The sequence below is a fragment of the Gouania willdenowi genome, chromosome 13 (genome assembly GCF_900634775.1).
Source record: "Gouania willdenowi chromosome 13, fGouWil2.1, whole genome shotgun sequence".
Classification (NCBI taxonomy): domain Eukaryota; kingdom Metazoa; phylum Chordata; class Actinopteri; order Blenniiformes; family Gobiesocidae; genus Gouania; species Gouania willdenowi.
Window position 1 is genome coordinate 21922676 of NC_041056.1, and position 14582 is coordinate 21937257.

A 14582-nucleotide genomic window follows, 5' to 3' on the forward strand; every position below is an offset into this window, starting at 1 on the left:
TAGCCCTTATATTAATTTACCATAAACTAAATATATCCTTACATGAAATAGTTCAGACCAGTCAGGTCAACTTTTTGGAGGCCTATCGTCTGTTACAAGAACAAAAAGTTTCAATAAAATAAGTTTCATGCCAATTACAATTACAAAGTCAATTTCCTGAACTGAATTACAATTCAATTATGATTTCAACAGCAACACATTGTTTCAATTACAATTATAATTATGCAATGGTTGTAATTAATTATCAATTATATGATTACAACTACAATTGACTCCAAGCTTGGCCTGAGATGCTGTTTAAATCCCCTCCTTGAAAAGTGCAGAAGTGCGATATGTTGCCATTATTAGCGCGCACACACACACACACACACACACGCACGCACGGAAAGTACCGGTAACTGTCTGTAACATCTGAACAGATCTCAAAAGCAAAGAGTCCACAGTAATGGTTTGAAAGACGCTTGTGAGTGGGAATGTAATAACTGATAATTGGGTGTCTTTTCCTGTCTTTCAGGACTTTGTTTTCATTTTGATAGACACAGGCAAGACTAAACGCTGTGATAGGAAAAAGACAACAAACCCAGAAAGAAGCAATGAGCAAGCAAGTTGAAGGCTGTTCTCAATTTCCGGCTGTGGTTGTAATGGAGATCCACAACAGGAGTCATTTGTGGTGCTACACCTACGCCATGTCTGCACTACAAGCCCTGACTGACTTCATGTGGGCAGCTCACAGCTTGTTTCCTGTTCAGCCTAGAAAAAGAAGCAGACCAAATCCAGTGCATCAGTGTACCATTGATGAACTATTTTCTTCATTGTTCCCATGTTGTCCTTCACAAACTTCCCAGACTGTTTCCTGGTTGAGGATCACCAGGACAAGGACTCAGGGTATGCTTTCATCACCCACCCTCCCCCACACCTATAAGTATAAAGGGGTTATAAAAGTACACCCATCCATCTGTGTTGGCAGTGAAAGGCCGGTCTTGTTGCTCTGGCTTACGTGCACCTGCTTGAGCAGTGCTTTCCGGACTCAGACTGACTATTGGCATCATTCACAGCACTCGGCGTCCTAGGGGGACAAATACAAGTTTGTCTCGGCCTTCAGATGTAGAATAGATCTCATGTAGACTAGTTGCTATGCGTCTCATCACATCATCTACCTTAAATGTTTGCCACAAACTTAACAGTGATATAATTGGTTTAATTAACTCATTGAGTGCCATTCACGTCTATACATGTTATTTGGTTTAGTAACGTGGAATGCCATTCAATTCCAAAGACATGAATTGTGTTTTTCGGCTGGGGTTGCTCGGAGACAGTGTGACGATGCCCTCCCGTGAATAACTAACTTGTACCATAATGTAGTGACCAGCTGGTGACATGTAGGTGGCCTCAGCGCACCTTTGGATGAGAGATCACCCGTGATGGGCAGAGCTCAGGGGAAGAGGAAAATAGTTTACGAGACAGAAAATGGCGCTACGGGAGTTGATGGTGAAGTTCCCAGCAGCGCACACTAGAACAGAGCATGTGTAGAACTAAGTGGACTAATGAGTAGGGATGGTAACCTCTGGGTACCTCACATAAGATACACAATAACGATTATCTCACGATATGACGATACTGTGATTATCGATATATTGGTCAAAAATCAATCTACGATAATCTATGACATAACAAGAAAAAAAAGATTAAGTGAAAAAATACAATTTTTATTTTACATCTCTGAAATACAATAAATTGAAAAAGTGTCCTATGAACAGTGACACTATTTTAGTGCAATATTTCTGTAAATAAGTGTCAACAAACCAATGTAAACGAATAAGTATCTCCAATAGTGCTTTCTGTAAACAAAAAATAGGGTCTTTCTTACCAGTGACACCATTATAGTGCAATATTGCAGTAAACAATATATTGATTCCTTCAACAGTGACAACATTTCTGCGAAGACATACCGACACATTTTAGTGAAAAAGCAGAAAAGGTTTTGGAAAAAAAAAAAAATAATTGATACTTAGCGGGAGCATATTGATAATCGAAAGTAGGAAAATGATTTTCAATGTAAATTTGCAAAGAAACATACAAAATGTGAAGGAAATCATTGGGCAATCAAGACTTATTTATGTACTACTATTTGCTACATTATGTAACATGTTGATTTCTAAGAACTGAATAAACAGCCAAAATATGTTTTCAATGAATTATTATTTAAAGTCTAATTAAAAATAGTAACAGTGAGTGTCAGTAGCCTGCTGCAAATGTTCCATTTGTATTAGGGGGTGGCGCGATCCGAAAACTAATACCGGATTTTCTCATAGTATTTCTGATTTGTGTTGATATCGGATCGGTATCGGCCAATATTCAAGGCTGCAATATCGGCATCGTATCAGAAGTGAAAAAGTTGTATCGGGACATCTGTAATTATATTAATGACATTCTTTCTCATAATTATGACTTTTCCCTCATAATCATTACTTTCCGTGGCGATTTTCATTCATTTATTTAATTGTTTTTGTGGCAGAAACAGTCAAAACAGCCAAAAAATACCCAAAATAACTACGCAAGCCTGGGACTTCACTACTACTACTTAATTTAGAATTGGATTTGACCATTCTTCTTAGCTCACAATAACAGTGAAAGAAAATCACTCCCTGTTTAATTTAACCATTTTCACATTTTACAACATAACTGGGGACACTGTGGACCCTTTTTTTAGTCCCTATTTAGCAGGGGGGAAAAAAGAAAAAAAAAACTGTCTGCTGTTGTTCCTCACAATAAAGCCCACAATGGTCCCATGTGGTTAGCAGATCTTCATCAAACAAGCCTCTACACGCACATTTCCAAGTTGTCTTTCCTTCAAACAGCCCTGGTGTCTCAGATACTGTGTGTTACTGCCACCGGTGCTATTTTCACATGTTTTCTTTAAGGATATTAAAACATTAACTCGTTGACTTACTATTTTTGCCAGATCCATGATCCTGTGATCAGCGAACGCTGGTCGTGAGATCCAGACAGGAGCTGTGCTGTCTTCAGGCAGTGTGACCACTAATAATTAGCAACTAGAAAACCAATGCATCAGGGTGGAGAGGGGGTGGAGGTGGAGCGGCACCGTTAGCTCAACATGTGTCCCGATTTGGTATTAAAACACCCGCTTTGCCCTTCGCTCTGTCAGCGTCCAGCTCACTTCTTCTCTACCGGGGATGCGTGCGTCCTGATCGGCGTGGAGCCCAACATCCGAGCGCCCAGTGCGTGAAGCAGTCTACGGGGAAGCAGCCGATGGACAGCCGCCGGAGAACCGCGATCACATCTAAAGCTCCAGTCCACCAAGGATCGGATCGGCCTACTTCACACCGAGATACCAGCCTACCATTATTTTGCAAATAGCCCGCTCTCCAGTTAAACAATAGTAGCATGGAGCCTGAGAAGTGGGATGGCTCAAAGCCAGTGGTTCTCAAACTGGGGTTCGGGTGGAGGGGGTCCTGCACTAAAGATAGACGTAAAGAGGGAAATGAGGAAAGGAAAATGCCCACTTTTGCCCTATTAACCTGTTAAATCACCTTATTTAAACTGAAAATGTAATAATTAAATAGATTAATAAAAATGAAAAAATATGCTTTAGTGCCATTGTTATGCATTCTTATATTGTCAATTTATATTTGATTTTTTTTCTCTATCTTTTCTACCTTGTACATATATATCTTTATTACTTTTTTTAAATTATGATTGTTATACTTTTATTTTCTTTGTTTTGTGCTTCATTTTTTTTTTTTTTTTTTTGCTTTGTGGTATCCAGTGTGGACAGCAAAGGAAGAATGTCATTGTACAGGGAAACATGTTTTCTTACTGCGCACATGATAATAAAGACTTTGAATCTTGAATGTTCAGATTATCTAACACCAATGCAACACTTTCAACCAGGAAAAAACTAAAATAAATACAAAAAAAGTTGGAAAAGGTCTTATCAAAAAAATGTCATGGCTGCATCCTTTAAATCAGTGGTTCCCAAACTACCCCAATTCCAAGTACCCCCCCCTTGTCAGACAACAACATTTTGCTCAGAATACTATGAAAAAACAACTATAGAGCATAATGATGGAATAATGAATCAGTGATAACATTTTAAAGAATCTCATTTTGTAAATAAGTGAATTAAACAGTATTTAGTGTCTCCTGATTAGATTTATTTCCATAGTTTTTATTATTTTTGGTCATCGCCCACCTGGTGTGGGACCAAGACTGACTCTTTTTTCATCATCATCATCACTGAGTATAATTTTTAACTAAAATTTTTTTTTTTTTTTACATAAAACCCCATGTTGTTAATGCTTTCATTTGTTAATTTTCCAAATTTTCCCTCAAGTGGCGCCATCGCGTACCCCTATTTGAGAAACACTGCTTTAAATTACAAATATACAAAAGTTGCACAGAATTATTCCAAACAACAATGTGATAAACAGTCTTCCAACTCAGCAGCTTCATGTTCTTGTTTTCATTAAAACCGACTTTGCACAGCATGATTATTGCTTGGTCAATGTTTAAAACTTAAATATCTTTTCTGCTCAGAAAACTTGCTTGAACTCGTTTGTTTCATTGACCATCAACGTCAAATACGAAATCATTGATGTACATTTTTTTTATAGTCTATGCAATAATAGGAATTTAACAACAAAACTGAACACAAATGTACCTTAAACACTATTATTGCCACTAAACATCAGATACTATAAACTCACTAGAAACAATACAGGGCAGATGATTTCTTTAAACTGTAAATGTTTCCTTTATAATACAGTGTTTTCTCTTTTTCTTTTCATTTCGTCAGAAGTGAAGAACGCCTTTAACAGACGACATTCAAGGGTGAAGAGGAGGGAACAAGCTCAACCATCTCTCCTATAAGGCAATTCTTAGAGAGTAATGCCCCCGTCTGGTTTCTGTGAGACTTTCAACTCCATTAGTTTGTGCTACTTCCTGGCCTCATACTCAAAGTCCCAGATATCACACGTTAGTCACGCACAGCTGTATTTCTCATGTCTGATTGTTTTTATTGTTTGTTACACTCCAGGAATTGTACTTTGACATTTTGGAGAAGAAAAAAAAAAAAAAAAAAAAACAACGCTAGAAATAGGAGTGTGACGGTATCTCGATACGGCAATATATCGCAATATTTTTTCGCACGATCGATTATCAATATGCTCGCTTCAAGTATACATTTTTTTTTTTTCCCCCAAAAACTTTTTCTGCTTTTTCACTAAAATGTGCAGGTAGGTCTTCACAGAAATGTCAGTTTGTTGAAGGAACCAATATATTGTTAACTTGAATTTTACACTATAATGGTGTCACTGGTAAGAAATACCCTATTTTTCGTTTACAGAAAGCACTACTGGTATTGGTATGTTGATACAGAAATGTTGCACTAAAATAGTGTCACTGTTCATAGGAAACTTTTTCAATTTATCTTTCAGATGTAAAATAAAAATTGTATTTTTTCACTTAATCTTTTTTTTTCTTGTTATGTCATAGATTATCGTAGATTGATTTTTGACCAATATATCGATAATTGCAGTATCGTCATATCGTGAGCGGTGTATCGCGTATCGTATAGTATCGTGAGGTACCCAGAGGTTCCCACCCCTAATTAGAAAGTCATTGCTTACATTTTAACCTTAAATCTTGTGATAAACAAAAGCTATAATTCTAAAATGTCAACATAAAAGTGTAGCTGTGTAAGCCGTGTGTGTGCACAAGTTGCAGAGATACAAGTGGTGAACTTTTAGAAAATATAGTAGCCTTTGTGATCAGCCGAGACGTGATTTTGAATTGAATTGGAGTTGTGATTCAATTAAAATGGTAAAAGATGGATTGATGGGACATCCTGTGTGCCAACATCTACAAAAGTTTCCCAAAGAAAACCCTAAAAAGCCATGGATAATATTGTTAGTGAGAAGTTCCTTTTACAAAACACTAGACTATAGTAAAAAAAAATCTCTCAGTAGAACAAAAAAAAAGGCTTCATATAAGAACAGCTTTGTGCATTGCGGTGTGAGTTTGTTGAGTTCTCTAAATAGCTTGAACAATCAGATTTTGTTTTTCTGTCTTTCTGGGTTCTATGGTCTCCTCCCCAGGCTAGAAATAATAGCTCTATTGTGATTTAGGTTTTATCAGCTTTTGAAAGACCTCCATGATGGAGGTGGACACTGTGCGACCAGTCATGACTCTGTGGGCTACGTCCTGCACTGAACCCGATGCATGTTTGCAGTTCAATTTGAATTCTTTTAGTCGGATCATTATTAATGGAACATCTATATCAGAGATGGCAAATTCAATCATAACGGAGGCCACAAAAATGTGATTGTCAGATCTGAGGGCAACATTTCAGAATTTGTGTCAGCATTTAGAATAATGACCGATCGAAACATTAATACAGGAAAGAGCAAAGGTTTCAGTCAATTTTGTGATCATTTTGCATGTTTTTGGAGTCATTTTGTGTATTTTCGTTGTTATTTTGCGTGTTTTTGTTGTTATTTTGTGTATTTTCGTTGTTATTTTGCGTGTTTTTGTTGTCTGTTTTGGGAGTAAACGTTCTCGCTGTTTTGTGGGCTTGCTTTAAAGGGATCCTCCACTGTTATTACAAACCTGGCCTAAAACCTTTGACATGTCCTTATTAGAAAATCTATGCCTGACAAAATTCCTTATTTTACACCATATTTGTTTTATTAACTTTAAAAACTGACTATATATATACCAATTGAAAGGCTAAACAAATAACATTATGTATACAATAATACTAGAAACTCTACTACTATTTTTAATAATATTTGCTGACAGTAGGCACTCCTGATCTACAGGGACACAATAAACAATAAACCCACAAGATCCATTCTTAAATCAAGGCCAGCCCTTTCTGTACAATGGCAGGCCATCAGCAGATCCACTGGGGCCAGGACAGCTGTGATAATCAATATGCTACTCATTCTACCAGCGGGGCTACTCATTATACCTCCACACTGTTCAACAGCCTGTGCTAAACAATGCCAGCCATTTTTCCACCGAGTCTCTTCACTTCCTGGCACGACGTGGGCTTTCTGCTGAGAGCTGAGCATTTCTCACATACAGTTAGTCCCACACGGTTGAACCAATATGAGTGTAAAGTCTACCCACCTGATGTACATGCATGTCATCATCTGCAGAGCCATGCAAAACCGGCGTCTTGATGAGTGCCATTCCGCCTCAAAATCCAGTTAAATATTAATGTTACTCAACAGCTCCTATTGCATTGGGGCCATGAAAGTGTAACACACTGTCCTGTCAATAAAACTTAACCCCATAGCACATGCTGAACAAAGCCACGAGTCTGCCAAGTAAAAAGTCAAACTTTCTTTTAAACAGTGCGGTAACTTTAAGCACAGTAGAATGCATTGTTGTTGTCTCTTAGACGCCTATAAAATGTAATCACTCTTTTAAATATTGAGTCCTCGAAGTTATGCTTGCTTAGCACAATTCCCTGCAAAAAAAGTTCCCCATTCAACACTGAAGACAATGCATTCAAACTCAGTTGCGATAACCAAAATATTTTTTCAGGATTTCTTAAGAACATTTTGGCCACAACTTGGTAAAATGTATATTTTTTTTATAAGAAAATGCTTTGAGATGTGCATTATCAGATGATTATATATTTTCTTGGAGACTGAACTAAAATGAGGTTTGAGTAATAGCTGGAAGTCAAGCCAGAGGTCTAAACATTAACTTCATCTAGTAAAATTCCATCACAAAATCCATCCAACAACCAAATGTTTGCTTTAATGGTGCAAAGATTATGAAAGATACTTGATAACTGTTGTTTTTGTTAACTCAAGCTTGTATTTTCATACATGGATATCCAATAGGTTAAAGCGATACACGACCCATCGCATGATTGCACTTTCGATGGTACGTCTAAAGTTACGTGTACAATACACGTAATATTCTCTAATTATGTGGGCATTGCCATTTTGGAGATTTCAGCCAATCACCATTTGCATACCATGTTGGTGTCCCACCCAGGCCCTTTTCAATCTGATGTTTTAGTGCTTAGTTAGTTACGTGTTCCAGTTCCTTGGGCATAAATTCTTAGAAGAACGTTGCACTTACCAGGAAACAAAAGATCAGACTTTGAAAATGCCAATGGGCGCAGCATTCCTATTAAGGGTGTCCCGATCAGATATTGATATTGAATATCTGTCCGATATCAGCCAGAAAACGAATATCGGATTTTATCAGATTGCATCTAAAATCTCCGATACAAGCGCTCCGATAAGGTTTTGTTGTATTTGTCCCCGCCCTCAGTTGTTCCCACCATATACTGACGGTAAAAAATAACTGAAGTGAACTTGAATTGCTGACTATTGTTCTCTGTTTGAGTAACATCACTTGATCAAGTCTTTTCTAACATTCCACACCAGAAAATAAGTAATAAAAGTACGTATGATTCGTGCTGACATTGTATCGGCTCGATATCGGGCCATATATACTCAAGGTTGCAATATCGGTATCGTATCGGAAGTGAAAAAGTTGTATCGGGACTAATTCCTATGCCACTATCAGCCATCTTTCTACATTCTATATACAAAAGTCTACCATCGGAACGATCCCATTAAACTCATAAAACCAGTTGGAGTTATATGAATGGAGAACTTCCTTGAGTAATCACGACGTCACAGTTTGTCAAGTGTGTTTTTAAAGTGCTTTTTATTGCATATGCAGCTTATAAAACCCTTTTTCATTCTTGCTAGTGAAAGATATTGGTCCTCAGATTGAGCCGTCTTTGCCATTTGGCTTCAGCATCCCTCTAAATACAGGTTCCGTTTGCAATTAAATATACACATATGGACAAAACGGTTGGTAGCCTTCCGTTAAAGAACGAAAAACCCACAATGTTGACCGAAAGAGGCCAGTTTCATTATTATTATTTAAATAATTCTGTTGAACCACAATTCAAAAGCAATGTCTGATTTTTATTTATTATTACTTTTGTCAGTTCTATGTTATTTCAGTGACCATTGTGCATTTTTTCTTCTGTAACTGAAGGGTACCATTTTGTCCACGTGTGTATGTGACTTTGATGCTTATAATTGTGTCATTTTGCAATAACACTCCTCATGTGAGGAGAGCGTTAGTGCAAAGTTAATCAAATACTATTAGCTTGTCAGATTTATTAAAAATATATTCTATGAATTAGTGAAACGATGCTGTTTGTAGATATTTTCTCATACTAATACCGTTCTATCCCATTGAAATGTGTGGCTTAAGATACTTTCAACCTCTGATACATGAACTAATGCTCCATCTGTGTTTTATCTACTTTACTGTGCTGCTAAAACAAAGTGGGGGATAAAAACCCTCTTCACAATCTGCATATTAAAGCTATTGTTGATACTGGACTGCGCAGATTGTCCCACTTACAAATCCGTCACTCATGTCCTGTTATTCCACAAACAATCAGTGCAATGAGGCCACAGCCCGCCGCCTGCTATTTCTGCCGCTCCAGAGTTTTTACTGGGTCTAGCTTTCAAATATATTATGCTAGAGGACTATGCGTCTACTGTTAGCCGGATATCCTTTCCATGATTACAATGGCAGGAAGAAGAATAAGGCCAGGAAGACTTAGAACAATGTGTAATAGAAGGGTGAAAGGAAGGTAGGAAGAGTCAAACAAAGTCCACCTTAAGTCTGAGCAACATTGAACAGCTCCTACAAACTATTATACATGAAAGGTCAGTGTACACAGGTCAAAGGTCATTACTGTCTCCAAGACTACCAAACACACCAAAAATGGATAAAGAAATGCAAATGCGTAAAAAACACTGGGAAGCAGGTGAAAACAGCAAGTGAAAAAAGATTACATGTGACAGCCAGTTCTGTAAACTTATGATGAAAAACATTCTAACTTATGATTGCCAGTAAACTGTAAATTAGGGAAGACATAGCACTTTTGATCATGTAACGCACATTGAATTGCCTTGTGTATGAAATGCGCTATACACATAAATTTGCCTTGTCAGAGTTTGCCACTGTTCTGGAAAGCCAGTTTGATTGCAAAAGTGTATATATGTATATATATATATATATATATATTATACATTAATAAGTTCATTAAAAGTTATTCTATTTTTTGGTTCAATCCCTATTCAGTTTGTCTAGTCTTCTTAGTAAAAGAACACTGTTGTAACGTCTGTGTTTTCAGGCCATAGCGCTCTAGAGGCCGCCTCTGAAAATTCCTCGCCAGGGCCACAAAACCCACACACATACTGTATATACTGTACATAACTCTATAGCCAAAGTGGTACAGTGATCTTAACATGTGCACAACTAACATTACTCCTAAAAGTATAAAAGTACATCAGACGCCAAAACTCCTCCACAAATTAGATTTACAGTAGGCTGATGAAACTCATTAGTCTTACATATCATCCAATAATAATCAAAAATTGCAGGAAATCCACTTTAAGTAAATTCAAGAGTACTGTAAAACTTTGAGTTGAAGTAGCTATCGTGATCATATTTGTACTCGGGCTGGGCAAAAAATTTGTTTAATCGATTTATCGAATTTGTAGATAAAAAGGATTTTTATTTTACAAATTTTGACTTTTTCACCATTCCGTCCTTGTGGGATACCGTAGCGCGATGTGTGCCAGCCCCCTCTTTGTTTACCCTTTGAGTGGGCTACATGTGTGCCACAGGCATGTTAAATTTTGTATTCGCACTATGCTGAGATGTTAAGGGAAGAGTTTGTTATTTTTGTAATGTTATACATTATAAAATATGTATTTATCTGATTTCTTAATCAGAAAATTTAAGCTACTGTGAAGTTGCTGTTGCACTTTTGCTTAAACCTGGGTTAAAGCTTGAAATTGTTGAATGACAGAGAATCATTTATTTTTTTATTTTAGGATTGTTCTATGCATTTTAACTCTTGAGGACAATCACAGCAATAAAGTTGCATATTTGAGAATATATCTGATGTCTGCAGTCATTTTTGAATGCATTGAAGAAGAAAAAAAAAAGCGAAAATCGAATCGATATGTGAATTTTTCTTTAAAAAATTTCAAATTTCTTTACTAGGCAAAAATCATCCAGCTTCAATTTGTACCTCTTTTCACCCAAAACATTGGAAAATTGCCGCGCTGGCAAATGAATCTGCCAGTGAAAAACAGTTGTCAAAGTTTTCACATACAAATAGCCCTGCTCTCTTTCTAAGAACCTCACGCTGTCACAAAATGTTAGTCACACCCCTTTAATAGTTTGCAGAGGAAAGTGCAAGGAGTAAAATCTAAACCGTCTGACAGGAAAATAAACAAAACAATAAGCGAAACACGTCGTGAACCAATGACTAAAATAATATACAACTCAAGTGCTAAAAAGATGAATCGTGTGGACAAATAAGTTGGCTAAAAAGAAGTCCTTGCTGCGTGTGTACACAACATTCCTCTTCTATGACTTCCCATGGCTAAAAATGTGCTGCAACACTCATCAAACCATGAGAGAACACCAACTGTTTCATCAGGAAATGCCTGGAAACCATGCTGCATACAACATTCCGACTTATAGAAACAAACAAACACACATACACAAACAGCAGTGCCCTCGGTGTGGGCATGAGGAAGCTGGCAGGCGTCCCATGTAACACAGAATGTGGTGTCACTCAGTCTCAGAGCCCTTATCCCAGCTTAGAAACTGGTGCCCCAGAGGTTTTCCATAAGAGCTAATTATGGTTTATATCCAGCCAGAGATCACTCCTACACCCACTTTCATTTTAACAATCCCTCTTATGGCCTCCGACAGCTCAGAGGTGGAGATCTGGCATCTCCGACATGTATTCTAGCCTAGTCACTGTATACACGCATGTTTTCCGACTGCTCGTGGGGAATGAAATTCAAAATAAGGGCGTCAGAAACATACACCGAGGATTAAATCGCTCCTGAACTCTAAATTAAAGAGTCCGTGTCTATTATGAGGATAAACATGTTATTAAAGGCAAGTGCTGTGAGCTCTTTGGCTGTGCTGGTTATAGGCTTTTTATATAACTTGGTGTGGACACTATGACAGAGAGGATTTGAAAGGAAACAGAGAGATAAGCGGGCCAAAGGAAGTCTTGAATGTATACAACTGAGACTACTATTGACTCATATCAAGTTGTATGATGTCAAATGGTCACATGCTGTAGCTTTAATAGAAACCATTAGAGTTCAGTTTCATTTAGAAAACAAGGGCAAGGGAGCTTCTCCATGTCTTTGAATGATTGTATCATTGCAATGAATTTAATCCTAAATTTAACAGAATCTTCCTTGACGTAAGGTTTATATTTGGTTAAAGTTTTGGAAAAATCCGATCCGATAAACAAACGCAGGTGGAAAACATTATTCAACAAGTTTCTCAATAACTACTCGTTGCCTAAAACTCCAAAAGAAACAGACACATACTGTATATAGATAAAGGGTTTTCCCCACATGTGGAGAAAGTCAGGCACCCAGCAGATTTAGGCAGCTTTAGAACACAACAGATCAGATGAGATTATCTCTGGTTGATCCCCTATCAAGCAGACAGCAGATTCATTGACTCCTGCCATAGTAAAGAAAAGAAAATAAAGAAACCAACCTAAACCGAGAAAAACTAAAGCAAGCTTCAAAACAAAAGCTCATTAATACAGTTACAGGTGTGTTTTCATTTGTTACAAACACCTTCAAAAGCGGATGGTATTATGCTGCAGGCTTGGCACTTCCACTGACTAAATCCTTGTGGCCAAGAGCTCGGGCTTGTTTTATCTTGTCTAAATATTTTTACCCTCACTTAATGGCAGGAGGACGCTGTTAACTGGAGAAAAGTAATGCTCAAAGATTATGGCGCCTCCAATAAAAACAAAACAAAACATGATAATCCTCTATCAACATGAACTCATGGCAATTATTATCACTGACAACAAATAAGCTATGAACCAGTAACAGGGTGTTAAGCCTCTGACATTAACCCATAACAGCAATGAACGTGACGTACGTGTGTGTGTGAGTGTGTGAGTCAACTACTGTAGATGTATTTCATATTGACACACTGTGATAAGATGTATTCCCTGCATGAGCCAGACAGTGACCTATTGACCAGGCGTGGCTGATAAAGCACACGAAGACATGCCCGTGTCCCACCACTCCATGCTGCTACATTTGTCCCAATGGTGGGGGTTAGGATTAACATAGGGACAACATGGGTCCTATAGGTGCAAATTAGCTTCTGATAAAAAGTCCTTCAGTGATGTAGTTCAGTGGTTCAAAATTTTTTTTGGGTAAAGTACCCCTTAGTCCGATGAGCACATTTTGCCTAGAATTTTGTGAAAAAACACCTATAGAACATAATGATGGAATGAATGAGTGATAATACACATTTTAAAGAATCTCATTTTCTAAATACGTGAAATGAAACAGTCTTCAGTGCCTCCTGAATAGATGCATTTATATAATTAGTTATTTACAGTCTTTTTCCACCTAGTGTGGAACCAAGACTGACCCTTGTATATTTTCAGTTCATGTTCTAATCAAGATAATTGTCATTTTGTGTATTTTTAGTGTCATTTTGTGTGTTTTGTTGTTTGTTATTTTGATAATTCAGTATATCTATCACTGTGTGTGTGTGTGTGTGTGTGTGTTTTTCGTGTATGTTTCTCTGTTATTGTTGTGTATTTTGTAGGGATCTTGTGTATTTTAGTGTGTCTGTTGTCGTTTCGGTTGTTGCTGGTAATAGTAAGTATTTTTCTTTTTTAGTGTGTGTGTTTTTGGTGTCTTTTGTGAATTTTGCTGTTTGTTCAGTATATTTGTCTCTTATTTTGAGTGTTTTGTGATTTGCTGGTAATATTCAGTAAGGTTATTATTGTTAACTAAAAAATACCTCTTGTAGGGCCATCATTTGAGAAACACTGATGTAGTTAGTATTATTTTATTTTACAAAGCATATCTGCACTAATAAATCGATTACATTTTTGGGGGCGTTTGTGAAAGTTACATATGATGTAGTAAAGAAGTGACTTTTTTTTTTATTTATTCATTTTCCTTCAAAGCTATGCTAGTAAATTTGAAAATTGTTTAAAACAAAACAAAAACAAGAAATTCACAGAACTACAGTGTAAATTGGGGGGGGGGTCCATGGGAGGGAAGCATGCTGCAGCATTATTCCTGCACTTTGTCAGCCTTGATTCATTTGACCTACTTTACCTCCTCTTCTCCCCCTCCTGTGGGCCTGGTGTGGGGACAGGACAGGACAGGAGAGGACAGGAGAGGGGAGGAGGACCACCGGTCAGGAAGCAGCAGCAGCAGCAGCAGCACTCACAGAACACATGCATACTTTCACAGGAAAACCAGTACAGGACACATTTCATGTCACTTTAACCATTATGAAACAGCAGTAATGACCTGATAACAAAAACCATAACAAACACTGGACCAAGTTTTTTTCTTTTTTTTTTCACATTTCTTTAAACACATCTCCCCTGAACGTCACCACCATCATCATCATCATCATCATCAGTAGTAGTAGTAGTAGTAGTAGTAGTAGTAGTAGTAGTAGTAGTA

The 14582-nt window shown here is 37.4% G+C and overlaps 1 protein-coding gene across 3 annotated transcripts in view; it reads right to left on the reverse strand.

The window, feature by feature from the left end:
- The window catches only part of hip1 (huntingtin interacting protein 1), a 62447-nt gene that overhangs the window by 47223 nt on the left and 642 nt on the right, over positions 1-14582 (reverse strand). The window contains exon 1 of one of the 3 annotated variants that reach the window (XM_028464632.1): positions 2951-3406. The exons of the other annotated variants lie outside the window; for them this stretch is intronic. Coding sequence (XP_028320433.1) covers positions 2951-2968 — 18 coding nt within the window. The 5' untranslated portion in view covers positions 2969-3406. Of the gene's footprint in view, positions 1-2950; positions 3407-14582 lie in introns of those variants that run through there. 3 annotated transcript variants of the gene reach the window in all.